Source organism: Myotis davidii, unplaced genomic scaffold (assembly GCF_000327345.1).
Source record: "Myotis davidii unplaced genomic scaffold, ASM32734v1 scaffold330, whole genome shotgun sequence".
NCBI classification, from domain to species: domain Eukaryota; kingdom Metazoa; phylum Chordata; class Mammalia; order Chiroptera; family Vespertilionidae; genus Myotis; species Myotis davidii.
In genome coordinates this window covers 4,223,893-4,240,439 of record NW_006283770.1, presented here as the reverse complement: position 1 = coordinate 4,240,439, position 16,547 = coordinate 4,223,893, and the positions used below count along the sequence as shown (strand labels likewise).

Here is a 16,547-nt window from a genome sequence, read left to right as displayed (position 1 = left end):
ATATTATTACTTATTATTATTATATTCAGGTTTAGTACATGATAGCTATGATCAGGAACTCACTCAAAATTAAATCAGGTTAGCAACTTTTATGCTGTATTTCCCAACTTCTCAATCTGACACAGAAAAATAAGGAAACTCACAAAACACCAAAACCAAGTTTGATCAATAAACACATTTCAGAATTCTAAAATTGTTCCTGTTATCTTTAAAGATGATAGATTAGATTGCAGAAAACAGTGTTTGCCCTGATTCTGTGTTGCTTTATAAATGAGGACAACATTACCTTCCTGAGGAAAATCACAAAAGATACGTTTCCTCTCAACTATTGATTACCCTTTTGCTAGACCAACAGTTATGTATTCAAGTGAGAATCTAGGCAATCACCCCTCAACCGAAGAATTCTGCAATTTTGTGCTGACTAGAGAATTGATCCAGCCTCCTTTCCCAAAAATCTTTATACTCCCACCAGATTGCAATCAATAGCAACCTGCAAGTCAGGGAGTTTAGGGAAATCGGTGGGGGTTCTGTAGAGACCCAGAGTACATGGGCCCACAGACAAAGCAGCAAATGTGAGAGGGAAAGGAAATAAACTCCTCAGTCGCAGTGAATGCTGTGAGTTTTCCCAGTGCTGCATCAGCCAGAGGAACAGACAGTAAACCGTGGGCATAAAGAAACTTTTGTACCTCAATCCAGCATACTCATAAAAGTCTGCTAGAAATTGGGGTCATACTGAGAGCAATGCCCATCCACCTGTTATTAGCTCTAATTCATTATGCAAGATAGCAAATAGGTCCAGGCAATTCAACTAACCAGATAATAAGCATCTTGTCAGTGTTGATCTCTCCTTGTTCAAGCATAAGTACAAAGAAACAGAATATATGCGATTTGTGGCAAATACTGTCAAACAAGGGAATAAATATATTCATCTAAATGCTCAAGTAAAGACTATGCTTCCTGGAAATAATTTACCTTAAGAACCAGAAAAGAAAAGTATTTAGAAACTGTTTGGCAATCTCAATATGATGCAAAAATATATAAACTCAATGAAGCAAATAAGAAAGGGCAAGAGGAAACAAATGAGATGAAAAAAAACAAGACAGGGTCCAACATTATATATGGAGTCCATCTTCATATGAAGATGGACTCAGGAGTAATAAAGAATGAACACAAGAAAATAAAAACCATGATAGTTGACCAAGCACTTCCACTTTTATGTATTTACAAAAAATAAAAATAAAAGATTGTACTAAAGTATTCACAGCAGCTTTATTTATTATAACCTCAAACTAAAATAGCCCAGGTCTACCAATAGAAGTAGAAGTTTAAAAACCTGTGGTACGTCCATACAATTTCAAACTACTCAGCAATGGAAAGGGATGGACCATGGGTACACATAGAAAATATGGATTAAACTCAGAAATATTATGTTGAGTGAAAGGAGTCTTACAAAACGTGTGTGGACTGTGCGATTCCATTTATGTGAAATTCTAGATGAGGAAAGTATCAGAATAATGGCTGCCTCTGGAGGGGAGTGGGAGCAGGGATTGACTGGAATGAGTAAAAGAGGACTTTCCAGGGTTATGCTAATGCTTTACATCTTTAATGGCTGGATCACACAGGTGTATGAATATGTCAAAACTTAGCAAACATATAACTAACATGTGTCCATTTCATTGTAGAAAGAAAGATAGATTTTGCATTAAAGACAACTTTAAGCAGTTATTGAATTCTAGTTAATAATATGAATGCAAAAATTTAAGGGAAATGTATTTTAACATGCTGATTAATGAATGGTTAGAGATCTGGATGGATATGTGAAAAAGTAAGTTTGGAAACATATTAATGGAGAATTCAGGTGGCATATATATTGGGAATTCATGGTAAAAGTATCCAAACCTTGCTGCATGACTTCATTTTTATAGTAAAATATAAGGAACAAACACAAATACCATAATTAAAATTATTATTGTCAAACTTTATTTTGTGGAGAACTCAAAATTGACAGAAAAAAAAACTTGATTTCTTTAAGTGTGCTGACGAAAAGAGCCAAGTTTTAGAAATAGGAGAAACACTGAAGGAAATGGAGAACAAACAACCCAAATGAGAAGAATATTTGAGAAGAAGGAGATAATTAAACTACCAATATTAGCAGGCAATTACCATACTTACTAGAAAAACAATTGAAATTTTGAAAATCAATAATAGTTGGGGAAATGGCAATATATATTGCTGGGGTCCAGCCTCAGCAGGTCCAGGTGTTCCCAAAGGTGTGGACGGAGTCGGCGAAGACTATCCACCCTCTTCCTGCGGTGGAGTCCTATCCGTCCCGAATGTGGGGGTTCCCAATAGGGGGGGGGGGCTTACCTAGGGGAATCCTGTTCCAGGGCTTCCCAAAGGTGTGGACGGAGTCGGCGAAGACTATCCACCCTCTTCCTGCGGTGGAGTCCTATCCGTCCCGAATGTGGGGGTTCCCAATAGGGGGGGGGGGCTTACCTAGGGGAATCCTGTTCCAGGGCTTCCCAAAGGTGTGGACGGAGTCGGCGAAGACTATCCACCCTCTTCCTGCGGTGGAGTCCTATCCGTCCCGAATGTGGGGGTTCCCAATAGGGGGGGGGGGCTTACCTAGGGGAATCCTGTTCCAGGGCTTCCCAAAGGTGTGGACGGAGTCGGCGAAGACTATCCACCCTCTTCCTGCGGTGGAGTCCTATCCGTCCCGAATGTGGGGGTTCCCAATAGGGGGGGGGGGCTTACCTAGGGGAATCCTGTTCCAGGGCTTCCCAAAGGTGTGGACGGAGTCGGCGAAGACTATCCACCCTCTTCCTGCGGTGGAGTCCTATCCGTCCCGAATGTGGGGGTTCCCAATAGGGGGGGGGGGCTTACCTAGGGGAATCCTGTTCCAGGGCTTCCCAAAGGTGTGGACGGAGTCGGCGAAGACTATCCACCCTCTTCCTGCGGTGGAGTCCTATCCGTCCCGAATGTGGGGGTTCCCAATAGGGGGGGGGGGCTTACCTAGGGGAATCCTGTTCCAGGGCTTCCCAAAGGTGTGGACGGAGTCGGCGAAGACTATCCACCCTCTTCCTGCGGTGGAGTCCTATCCGTCCCGAATGTGGGGGTTCCCAATAGGGGGGGGGGGCTTACCTAGGGGAATCCTGTTCCAGGGCTTCCCAAAGGTGTGGACGGAGTCGGCGAAGACTATCCACCCTCTTCCTGCGGTGGAGTCCTATCCGTCCCGAATGTGGGGGTTCCCAATAGGGGGGGGGGGCTTACCTAGGGGAATCCTGTTCCAGGGCTTCCCAAAGGTGTGGACGGAGTCGGCGAAGACTATCCACCCTCTTCCTGCGGTGGAGTCCTATCCGTCCCGAATGTGGGGGTTCCCAATAGGGGGGGGGGGCTTACCTAGGGGAATCCTGTTCCAGGGCTTCCCAAAGGTGTGGACGGAGTCGGCGAAGACTATCCACCCTCTTCCTGCGGTGGAGTCCTATCCGTCCCGAATGTGGGGGTTCCCAATAGGGGGGGGGGGCTTACCTAGGGGAATCCTGTTCCAGGGCTTCCCAAAGGTGTGGACGGAGTCGGCGAAGACTATCCACCCTCTTCCTGCGGTGGAGTCCTATCCGTCCCGAGTGCGGGGCGCTTACCTAGGGGTCCCTGTTCGGGCGCCAGATGCTGGGGTCCAGCCCCAGCAGGTCCAGGGTTCCCCAAAGGGGTGGATGGAGTCGGTGAAGAAGTAATGACACGGAGGCAGCATTCAGTTGATCAGCAGCCTAGCCAGGATCTCAAGCCACAAGCTCCAGCCAAGTTCTGTGTCCATGTTCTCTTGCTAGGTTCTCCAGCCACATTCTCCAGGTTCTCCAGCCAGGTTCTGTAGCCATGTTCTCTCGCTAGGTTCTCCAGCCAGGTTCGGTCACCAGGTTCTGTAGCCGTGGTCTTCAGCCAGGTTCTGTCGAGGTTCTCCAACCAAGTTCTGTAGCCAGGTTCTGTCCAGGATCTTTTGCCATGTTCTCTCCCACGAAGTTCTTCTGTCTCTAAGTTCTGTGTTCTAAGTTCTGTCTCCTATTGTCTTGTTGCATCTGTATTTATACCCGTTGATTCCAATCCTATCAATCTCTATTCCAAAGGTTAGGGCGTTGCTTATCTCCATTCCAGGAAGTAAAGATTATGTAGCTTAAGCATGATTGTTCGTAGTTAAAGAGATTAATTACCCGCCTGGCACTTAGTGAAGGGGTTTTATTCCCTCCCTAACTTCAGGGGAAAATCTCTACCTGGGGAAACAACCTTTCTCGGAGAGGTGACCTTGGTTAAAACACATAGTGCCAAGAAGGTGAGCAAATATCATAAGAACAGTATGCCATATATGCCAGGTCCCTTGAAACAGCAAGGATGGACCGGCTCCTGGCAATATATGCTTTATAAAACAAAAACAAAAAGATATAGCTTTTCCACATTGATCATAAATAGTTTAGGAAATATGAGGAAAGCATCTCGTTGATAACATCAATGAAAGAAGAAAAAAAGAAGGAAGAAGAGAAAAAGGAGGTGGAGGAAGAGGAAGAAGAAGAGGAGGAGGAGGAGAGGAGGTCAAGCAGGAGGAAAAAAAGACATGGGTATAATTAATATCTGGAATAAAAATTGTTATATTATTAAATGGAAAAAAATAAATTATTATTTAGACGTAAAACTTATACAGAAATGTCAATTCTTCCCAAATACACTTTTAGGCTTAATGCAATGCCATGGGGGAGAGTACAGTTAGGTAACATGCAATATATTATTTTAAAGTTAACCTAAAAGAAAAACTACACAGAAATAGCCAATGTTTTTTTTTTGTGTGTCTGTGTGTGTGTGTGTGTTTTTTTTAAAAAAGATAACAATAGAAACATTTTTAAATTTTAAGCTAAAAAGAGGTGACACAATTAGTAGCTATAATTTTTCAAGTTCATATGTTTTCCAAAATACCTACATTTTTTATAAGTAAATAAGCATATAGCTTGTTTATATTTAGAAGTAAAATGTATAAAAGTATAATTCAAGATAATAAGTGTTATTGTGATTAAAAATGTAATATGCAATTTTATGATTAAACAAAGAGAAATTCTTATTTGGGGTGAGGTTACTGGGAGTTGGGTAATGAAGGATTCTTTAGGAAAGAATTTGATTTTAGAAAGGGACTGGCCACAGTGATCAGAATATCTTCCCATGTAGAGGAACTAATATGATCGATGCAGAGCATAATCAAAAGATACTGATCTGATGAATCTGAGATGTAGGCTAAACACAAAAGGAGGTCAAAAATAAGGATGGCCGAAACCGGTTTGGCTCAGTGGATAGAGCGTCGACCTGTGGACTGAAGGGTCCCAGGTTCGATTCCGGTCAAGGGCATGTGTCTGTATTGCGGGCACATCCCCAGTGGGGGATGTGCAGGAGGCAGCTGATCGATGTTTCTCTATCGTCGATGTTTCTAGCTCTCTATCTCTCTCCTTTCCTCTCTGTAAAAAACCAATAAAATATATTTTTTTAAAAAAATAAGGATGGTGAAAGGTAAGCTAGCTGGTACCCTCCTAGTATCTTTGCAAGTATAAGAATCTATATGTGAGATTCCTCATGTGTCCTGAATAGCATGTGCAGGATTTTGACATGTACCACATGTACATTTTATGACATGGAATTAAGACCCCCTGGCTATACCTACATAAGCCTTTACTGATCCAGGTACTCAGCTTGTCCGAGAGATGGGGAAAACAGCTCTTGACAAAATCCTCAAAGGTCACTGTTGCTAAGGCATTGATGCTGGCAGCCACGGTGCTACAGGGAGAGAAAAGCGAGAACATAGTCCAGGTAAATAAAGCTAAGCCACCAGCTTGCAGTTTTCCAGGGCAAATAGACAAGGGCTCTAGGAAAACAGAACTCCTGGGGAACCACATAGCCTATCTACTCACTCTTCAACGCTGCTTCTGTGCTTAATGCTCTTTAATTCTTCCACAAAGTCCACTGAAAAAGCTAGCTTTTCATGTTTTAACTCCAACTAATTTCTTTTAATAATATATTAAATGAGTTAGCAGAGAGTAACAGAGATTGTGTATGTGGATGTTTGCTTGGGTGTGGCAAGGTGGGGACAGCTTAGATTGGATTTAAAGCAAGAGGTGGTGACTGCCCTAACCCAGGTGTCCGTTCACTTTGCCATTCAGTAATGATTCACTCATTCATCAATACCGTTCATGCATCTGTTTATTCATGCTGGGCACTAGGCATACAATAGTGAACAAGAAAGACAAAGATCTCCCACTTCATTTGGCCACAGGGGAATTTAACAACCAATTAAGTAATTGATAACAATTGTAAAAACTGTGACAAAGGAAAATAACAAAGTGCTATGACAACATGTCTCTCAGAGACCTAAACCAATATGAAATTAAAAGATTCTCCCCTTGGGAATTGATGGTTACGGTAAGCACTGAAGACACCCATGCATATTGGGGAAATGATGTTCTAGAACAAAAGGAAACTTACATATAAATTCCTGAAAGCTCCTTGCATTCAATAACCTGGAGCCATGAGAGTGGCTCGTGTGTAATTAGTAAGGGAGTAAAAGACAAAGAGTAAGACTGGGGTGGAGCCAAAGACCTAAACTGAGGAAAGTTCTGACTTTCCAATCAGAATTCAGTTGTATGGCCTTAAAACTCACTCAGGTGACAGAGGACCTGAAAGTTGCGGTTTTCTTTGTGGAGTGACATGGAATCTTATTGAATTCCTTATAGAGACCAGGAATATCTCAGCCAGAGAACAGATAACCATTATAATTCACCTGATGCAAAATCACAACCACAAACCAAAGTTCTGGAACAGAAACAAGCTAATGAATGAAGCCTGGCTAGCTATTTTCAGTTTTCCATGGACATTCATGAGTAGTTATTTTGTTATCCTCCGTTGCACATCTGAAGACTTGCTATGGCTGCACCAAAGATATGAAAAAAAAAAAATTCAAACTTTTTCTTCTTTGATAATGCAGAATAATAGAGCCATTCATTTTAGTTTGAATAGTTCTAGATCCTCAAAAAATTAAAAATGGGACTTGCTTTGGACCCAGGGATACCACTTCTAGGAATATATCCAAAGAATCTCAAAACACCAATCAGAAAGAACATATGCACCCCTATGTTCATGCAGTGTGATTTACAATAGCCAAGATCTGGAGGCAGTCCAAGTGCCCATTAGTAGATGAGTGGATAAAAAAGCTATGGTGTGGTAGCCCGGCTGGTGTGGCTCAGTAACCAAGAGGTCAGGGTTCACTTCTGATCAGGGCACATGCCTGGGTTGCGGACTCTATCCTCAGTGGGTGGCATGCAAGAGGCACTTAATCAATGATTCTCTCTCATTATTGATGTTTCTATCTTTCTATTCCTCTCTGAAATTAATAAAAAACATTTTTTAAGAGCTGTGGTACATTTACACCATGGAATACTACTTGGTTGTAAAAAAGGAAGGACAATAGTTTGGTGAGGGCCTAGAGAGGGAGAGGAGGGGTGGATGGAGGTAGGAAAAGGGGGCAGGGGAAAGGGTATCACCTAAAATTATGTCAACATTAAAAATTTTTAATTAATAAAAGACAGTTTGCCACTGACAGGGGTCCTTGCAGGTGCCTAGTGAGTGTGGTGCAGGCCTAACAACTTCCCTGGAGCCCCAGTGGTGGTGAATATTTTATTATTTAATTTAAAAAATAAATGAAAATAAATAACAATTTGCAAAAAAAATTAGTACACTTGAACCTATATAATTGTATTAACCATTGTCACCCCAATAAATTCAATAAATATTTTTAAATGTTCTGAAAAAAGAAACAGTGTATACAATATGATCTCTTTTTTGTACACTAAAAGGTATATATGTTCACATAAGTAAAAAATGTTCTGATTTGTTAATAAGAAATCATTAACACTGATTAATATAGTGGGTTGTGACAAGGGGTTTGAGGTATAAGATATAAAATTTTTACTTTTATGATCTGAAACTTCTAGAATTTTGACCCTGATAAAGTAATTATGTTAAAATTGGCCTTTAACAATTCTGTAATTGATTCTTTGCAATTGAGCTCCAAGAAAGGAAACAAGACTTTTCCCACCAGCTGAGTCTCTGCTTCATAAAGGGACATAATATAAACCTTCTAAAATATTTCTCTGAATAATTTTGAATTTAGAATAATGTCTACTTGTGGAGGAAGGCAGTGGGTCCGGCTCAAAGGAAAATAATGACACTATCTTACTGTTTTAGAGCATTGCTCCTAACACGGTTGCCCCTCCAAATCATTATCATCTCTCACCTAAATTAAGACAAATGCCTCCTAACAGGTCACTCACTTGCACCACTCATGCTTTTATTATAGACCCTTCCCCACATGGAAAACTGAGTCTTAACTGTATGACATCACTCATTCCCTTGCTTTAAACCTTCTAATGCCTTCCCATTTCATTTGAAATGCCAACTCTACCATTTCATGAAGGTCTCCATGATCTGATGCCTGCTCACCAATTCAAACTCATCCTCCTCTCCTCTCCTCTCCTCCTCTCCTCTTTTTCTTCTCTTTTCTCTTCTCCTCTCCTCTCCTCTCCTCTCCTCTCCTCTTCTCTCCTCTCCTCTTCTCTCCTCTCCTCACAGTTTCTCATGCTTTAACTCTTCCCTTCATTCCTAAAATATTCTATGCAATTTCTCTTTGGGGGTTGGGGAGGGACTTTGGAATTTGCTCTTCTATCTGCCTGTACAGGTTCCTGCCCATGCTCTTCAATATCTGGCTTTTTCACATGCTTTAGATCTCAACACAAAAGTCACTGACTCAAAGGGGAGATCCCTAAAGACCCTATTAAAAGTATAACCCCCAGGCCTCTCCTCTCTCTCAGATATCACTCTGTTATTTCCTTTAAATTATTTGTCATTATCAAACTATATCTAGTTTATTTTGTTCACTTATATATTGTTTATCTTCCATGTCAATTAGAATGCAAACTCCATATGACAGCAATGCCAGTCTTGTTTCTGCACAGTATCCCTACCTCCATTTTTTAACTGTGTCTGACATAATATAAACCTTCTAAAATATGTGCCTGAATAAATGTATGAATAATTTTGTCTTTAGAACAATGTCTACACGTGGAGGATGGATGTTATTAGCTGCCTGAGTGTGCTATTGAAAATGAGGAAAATGGATTGCAAAGGAGAGATCTGCTGAATGATAAATGCCACCAAGTGAGCTGCCTTGTGATAAGGTGATATGAAATTGTAGGAGAGTGGGCATCAGACAAGATTGAGAAAATAACCAGAGAGGTCTAGTGTAGGCTCAGACCTAGGCTTACATGCTGCCCCTGCAGTTTACTATGACCCCTTGGGTAAGTTTTAGCTACCTTGCTAAATTTCCATTTCTTATCTATAAACTGATGATAATATGAGTAAAGTTTCAGTTGCATGTAAAGTGTGGCAACTAATGAGAAAATACAAATAAAGCCTTTAGCAGGGCAGTTGGCACACAGTAAATAGTAAATACTAGTGATCACTACCACCATCCCCTTATCATCCTCACAGTCACCATCATTATCATCACAGCACTAACCTCAGAGTTCCACTGAAGGCACAAGCCACAAAAAGTCCTGGTAGCCCAGGCATCGTGGCAAATATCTCCATGACAAAGTACGGCATCAGCTGAAGTGGAGGCAAACAAGATAGGATTAGTGGTCTCATCAGCAGTGTCTGAAATGTGAGAATGTAGCTTTTTAGCAAAAGAAGGTGAAAAAAAATACAAAAGTAATAGTAATAGAGGAGTTTGCCTCGACTAAGGTAGCTGCATACTAGCAAATGATGTTATGATCAATCCAATTCCATGGACCTGAGGTCCAGCTGTAGGGGCATGGAAGGGGTAGAAAGACAGTATTAGGAAAAAGGGCTGGACAAAATTTAGAAGGTTCACAAATTTAAAATTTTTCTTTTTTTGTAAAGTATGATATTTTTTGTTTACTGTTAAAGTTAGCAATTAAACCCTAGAAACAAATGCTTAAAACAGGTCTTTAGCCCAGCTGGCATGGCTCAGTGGTTGAGGAACAACCTATGAACTAGGCCAGTGGTCGGCAAACTGCGGCCCCTTGAGTGTGGCTCTTCCACAAAATACCACGTGAGGGTGTGCACGTATGGTGTGATTGAAACTTCATGGCCACACTCAAGGGGCCAAAGAGCAGCATGTGGCTCGCGAGCCACAGTTTGCCGACCACTGAACTAGGCGGTCACAGTTCCGTTCCAGGTCAGGGCACATTCCCCAGTTGTTGGCTCAATCCCCAGTGGGGAAAGTGCAGGAGGCAGCTGATCAATGATTCTCTCTTATCATTGATGTTTCTATCTCTGTCTCCCTCTCCCGTCCTCTCTGAAATTACTAAAAATATGTTTTCAAACAAACAAACAAACAAAAAAAACCCTCCAGGTTTTCAGAGAATCTAGGTGTTACAGTTGTACTTTGTAGCCATATTTGTGAGAGGGAAGTCCCCAGAGGATACAGTAAGACAGTTGAATATATAGGGGATCATATTGCCCACAAAGGGAGGTTTTTAAAAATATTTTAAATAATTTTTTTAATCCTCACTTGATGATCTGTTTATTCATTTCAGGGAGAGGAAGGGGGAGAGAAAGAGAAAGAAAGAGAGAGTGAGAGAGAAACATCAATCTGTTGCTTCTCACACATGCCCTAGCCAGAACCAAACCTGCAACCTAGGCATGTTCCCCGACTGGGAATTGAACCCACAACCTACTGGTAGCATTGACAACCAAACCCATTCATTAGTCACACCTTCCTCTCTCCTCAGCCTTGTCCTAGTTCCTGGCCTTGTCTTCAAGGAAAAGGTGAGGTACCTTCTTTTTACATGTTTATTCCCTTATATTAGAACCACATATGTGGTAATATACCCAAGAGGAGAGGAAAGCCATCTAATCTTTGGGGTGTGGAAAGTGGTTATAGATACAGGTGAAAAAGAGAAAGACTCCAACATTACCCATCAATGGCTAAAAACATGCTCATTTCAGCCATTGCCCAAGGAAACATGTACCTGGTCCGGCGCTGAGATAATGCCAGAAGTCCAAGGGTCGCAGTCTTTGAAGTAGGAGTACATGATCAAGCCAGAGAAGACAGCACACACCAGAATAATCCAGAGACCCACCAGGTTGAAGTACAAGGCTCTAGAGGAGAACACATGGGTCTATTTGTAGCCTCTATGCCACATTATTGGGAAGGTCACCACCAAACACTCACTGTAAAATTTTGGGGCACCTTTTTGTTTAAAAATAAAATTCTACAGTCTACAGTCTTCAAGAATTATTACATCTTATATTTTTGCTTTTCTGTGTGTTTGACATTACATATTTTAGACTGATTACAACAGTTGAATGAAATAGATTTTTGATTGATTTTCTTTTTGAAATTGGGAGTTTTTCTGCAAAACCTCAATGTGTGGTGTGAGATCTATTTTCTTAGATGAAATTTCAAGTAACAATCATTCATATATAGCTTCAAGTGATGTTCCTTCCACTCAATTAACAAAACTGTCAAAAAGCCAACTTACATTTTAACATATTTCCTTCCAGAGGGATAAGAAGATAAATGTAGGCATAGACAAGTTTTGGAAATACACACTTTGGAGATTCATTCAGATGAAAGTTGAAGTGTTTTTTAAAGAGACAATAGAAAGTATGAAAAGCCCAAGGTCATTTTACCTATCTTTTTTGGGAGCAATTTGTTTTATTGTGTGATACACAGATATGTTTAATGATAATTATGCATATAATTTTGCAGCATGCTGTGGTTATTTTGCATTTATGACTGACCTTTGAAAGTCAATTACTCATTTTCTTAATCTCAGAGGAGACTTGAAAGTAGGCTAACTTTACATTGGTCTGAGAGAATAAATCTCAATCTGTCTCTAGTTGCAGGGACCAGGAGAGCAACACTGAGCATTTTCTTGGATCCACTCATTGTTTGAAGGGAATTAAATCCACCCACATTCAACTGTAAGGGCACACATTCATTTCAAAGGCCCCTAAAACCTGTGCTGTACAGCTATACCTAACTTTCACAAAACCCTTCAATCAAAGTACTTATTTATGAAGCAAATAAGTTCAATAATTATCCCATTGAAAAGTTTTTATTTTACATGATTTACATTAGCAAAGGGTCTTATCTCAAAAGTTGCTTCCTTGGGAGTAGTCTAGCCATGTTTACCTTTGAGTTTTGTTTGTTTGTTTTTATTGGTAGGGGTTTGAATTAGAGATAGCCTTTTGGGAATACAATTGATACATAAGGTGACCAATACTTATGTATGGCATTGGTTGCACTCACACTATTCCTCCATCCAGGCAACTCTGTGTACCAGCTTCTTCTGAGTGCGTGGGATATAGCAGTGAGCACACAGAAGCCACCCTCATGGAGCCAGATATTCTGGGACTGGAGGCAAGTAATAACTGCTGACATCAATTAAATAAATAAGATTATCTTTGATGTGATAAGAAATATAAAGAAAGTAAACAAAGGCAATGGGAATGGAAAATAAGTGACTGTGCTTGGATGTGCTGGTCTGAGCTGGGAGATGGGATGGCATTGAGAAGGGTCTTATAACCTACATCAACTTCTCCTACCCTCAGAGCACCACTTCCTGCCAGCAGTGCTAACAGATAAATGATACCTTCAATTCTAGTTCATTTAAAGCAGAATTTTAAACAACTGTTAATTTTAGATGAATATCAAGATCAAAGACACATTTGATCTTAAATACATTTTCAGAAATTCAGCTATTTGATAAGGTGATGATTATGTGTGTAGAGGATTTATTAATACTATTTATTATCATAGGATATAAGTGTCTTACTAGTGAATTGTGGAAACACTAGATAATACTTTCACTTCTGAGAATGTGTGAAACATGTAAAGGGATATATTCCCTTTTAGAATGCAAGTTACAACATGGTAAACCATGCCCAGGCAATTTTATCTTTTTTTTTTTCAGTCTACCTAAGAAACTGCATTGAAAGTACTTTAAAATCAGTTGCAGGAATATTCACAGCAACTGATTCTCACTCTAAGAAAAGTTGAGGGCATCCTGACAAGTCAGGGGAGTCTGGAACCTTGGACAGCAGCAATGGGGATAGAAGCTATGCTAGTTTGTTTCCATCAGTTTTGCAAAAGAGTGTGTATCTTCCTGTGGTCCCCACTGGAGAGCGTGGGCTGGTTGGCAGGGACTGGTGGGAGTTGGAGCCCCGAGAGCCCCATTCTGACCTGCCTCATTACCTTGGATTGTCTTCTTTTTCAACCTCCCCTTGGACATTTTAAAGGGATAGCCATGCTGAATCAAATCAGTGATAAAGGTCAACTTGTCACAGAAACTGTAAGAAATACGTGCTGCTTACCTCTGCATCACTCACCACCCACACCTAATTTAACCGAGTTATTTCTCAATAAATGGAGGCAGGAAATGATGGAGAGTGATGGCAGACAGACTATTAAGGCCAAACCCCGGCTCTACCCCTTCCTCACCAAGATGGGAATAGTAATGCATGCTTCAAAATATTGTTGGAAGAATTAAATGAATCTTTCTGTTTCTCTGTCTCTTTTCTACACACACAACATTAGGAAGCATATGATGAGTACCCAATAAGGGCAGAGAAAACAGAGATGTTTCTTTATCCGTAACTTACAGCTTGGCATGCTTCTCTGTTTTGCAAGAAATGCATCGCTGGATGGTTGACTGATTAACTCCGTAGATCCCAAGCCACGTAAAAGTTCCTCCCACTGAAATGGTCCAAAAAGTGTGCCGCCTGAGGGGATCGACATCAAAGCTACAAGGCAGGGAGAAGTGAGTGAACAAAGATTTTTTTTTTTAGGGGATTAGATCATGCAGCTAAATCTTTATAAAACATGGAAAAAGTAGCATTGGACATACTCAATTATGTGCAGTCGAGATCCATTTGCTGATAGCTCTAATACATTGTAAAATCCACCAGCTTGAGCCGATCCTTGAATGAGGACTGTTAAGAAGCCCACAATCATGACCACCATCTGGAATGCATCTGTCCACACCACTGCCTTCAGTCCTCCCTGAAATGGAGAGAAAGGGTGAGAGTTCTAAAAATGAAACCTGCAAGCTTCCATCGCTATAAATATGAACCATATTTCTTTCTTTCTTCTCTCTTCCTTCCTTCCTCTTCCTTTCTTTCTCCCTTTTCTTCTTTTTTTCAGCACAGTTGCTGAGCCCCTCTTATGTGTCAACTATGATGTTAAGCATGGGATGAAGAGGGACAGATTTCTTCCTTAATTTCAGAGTTTAGGATCCAGTGGGAGAAGCAGATACTAAACAATAATGTAACATTTTACTTAAAACTGTGGAAAGTGCAATTAAAAAGGAAGGGTTCCTATTAAAGCATAGAGCAGGGAGTCCTGACCTGGTCTTGTGAAAGTGTCACTAGAGCTAAGTTCTGAAGAGTGAGTAGGAATTTATCAGGGACAGAGGACAATGAGGAAAGGGGAGCAGCATGTGTAAAGCAAGGAGAAGCTGCCTGAGGAAGTAAGAGAGCTAGAATGTACAGATTGAGGAATATATAGAATGCCCAAAGGGAGGTTGCTGAATTTGCTAGAGGCCAGATTTTGACAAGGCCCCTTAAATGATTTCTCAAGAGCAATAAGAGAACATTAAATAGATTTATATAATGAAAGCTTTTCTTTGTTTCTCAGTAGTTGCAGTGATGATTGTGAGGACAATAAATTGCAAGGACCACAGGAGAAAAGTTGAGAGACCTACTTAGAGTTTATTTCAGTAGCCCATGTGCAAAATGACTGCAATTGAAGAAATAGAAATTGATGGATTTCAAAGATATTTGGGAGGTAAAACCAACATAGCTTGTGATTAATTGAATACATTTGAGGAGAAAGTGAGGAAATTGAGGATAATCACCCATGTCTGACTTGTGCACCCTGAGATTTCTTTTCTTTTGTAGTGACAGTGAATAAATTTTGGAAAGCCAAGATGGTAGAATAGTTAGAAAGAAGAGAAGAACTAGGAAGGAATGGTAGAATCTGGATATGAATGGAGAAAGGAGTCTTAAGAGCTGGAGGCTGGTCAAATAGTGAGATGAACAAACTAGAGTGTCAGGAAGATGGATCTAACCATAGAACACAGTGTGATTGGACAAAAGGTTAGAAAGGGGGTTATCAAACCTGGCTGCTCTTTAGAGTCACTTGGAGAAACTGGAAACAAGCAAACAAACAAACAAAGAACAATGTCTGCGCCCCATCCCCGGGAGGAAACTTGAGATCTGGGATAGAAACCAGTCCTCAGAGTGTTTTTTGCACAATTCCCAAGTGACGTTAATTTACAGTTCTAGTTGAGAACATGTGAACCAGAAGAAAACAGGAAAGAAAGAAGCTGCTAGAATCATCTAGGTATAAAGTCCCTCAGAACAATGGTGAAGATGGAACAAGCAAATTAGGAAAGATTGAATGAAGTGGAAGGCAGGGGTAGGTGGGTGGAAAGAGATCAACCAAAGAACTAGTATGCATATATGCATAACCCATGGACACAGACAATAGGATGTTGAAGGCCTGAGGCTGGGGGTGGGGGTGGGCTAGAAGGGTTAAGGGTGGAAAAGGGGGGATATAGGTAATACTTTCAATAATAAATATATAAAAAATAAATAGATAACTAAAAATAGAAGAGCTTTGGAAATGAATAGCACTATGAGAAAGCACGTGGTATTTTTAACAATAAAAAAAATAGAATGATCTTCCTTTGCTACTCCTCCAGAGTGTCAAGAACTTCTGTGAAAAGATCACAGGCTTCATCATTGTACCATGAGCGTCACTGAAATATTTAATCAGTCTGTTTCATTTACTTTCCTAAATTGCGTTTACTAGATTACAATCAGGGCTTACATTCCTAGAGTGCATTCCCCTGGGGCAGGGATCATTAATCACTTCTTATTCTTTTACTATCTTTCCGTTGTCTTAGGCTATGCAGCCATGGGATTATCCGTGTAAAGAGACTGCGATATGTTTGAGCAAACATGTTAGATAAAGAGCCCACCATTTTGGTGAGACACTGGAGCCCCTTACCTGGCTAGAGTGTGGAGAAGGGACAGAGGTGTGGTGGGAAGAGATTAGAAGGGTGGATTTATTCACTTAAGGAAAGACTTTCAACACTAGGCTAAGAAGCTTATGCTTTATCATGTAAACAATGGGGAGAATTAGGTCAGTCAAGTGGCATGAAGAAATGGATGTTTTAATCTGCCAGAAGCTAGCAGGGTAGAGGGAAGAACTGACACCAATTTAATAGTCCATTTAGTTCATTTTAACTTACTGTGATGATTAAACGATCCTTACTTGTTTCTGACATCTTACTTTTTGGTTTCTATTTGTTTTACTTTTTCTGTTTGTTTGGGTTTTTTTTCCCTCTTCTCTTGCATAAATCAGTTGAGGTTTTGCTTTGTTTTAATTCCATTTTTCCACTTTGATCATTTTATTTAAATGAGTTCCCTTGAAA

At 40.5% G+C, this 16,547-nt stretch overlaps 1 protein-coding gene across 1 annotated transcript in view; it reads right to left on the bottom strand.

The window, feature by feature from the left end:
- SLC5A12 (solute carrier family 5 (sodium/monocarboxylate cotransporter), member 12) overlaps positions 1-16,547 on the bottom strand; it is a 38,233-nt gene that overhangs the window by 12,055 nt on the left and 9,631 nt on the right. Inside the window, exons 5-9 of the mRNA XM_006753957.2 lie at positions 13,956-14,110; positions 13,711-13,851; positions 11,073-11,202; positions 9,596-9,684; positions 5,690-5,802 (exon numbers count right to left, since the gene is read on the bottom strand). Of these exons, the coding sequence (XP_006754020.1) occupies positions 5,690-5,802; positions 9,596-9,684; positions 11,073-11,202; positions 13,711-13,851; positions 13,956-14,110 (628 nt within the window). The remainder of the gene's footprint in view (positions 1-5,689; positions 5,803-9,595; positions 9,685-11,072; positions 11,203-13,710; positions 13,852-13,955; positions 14,111-16,547) is intronic.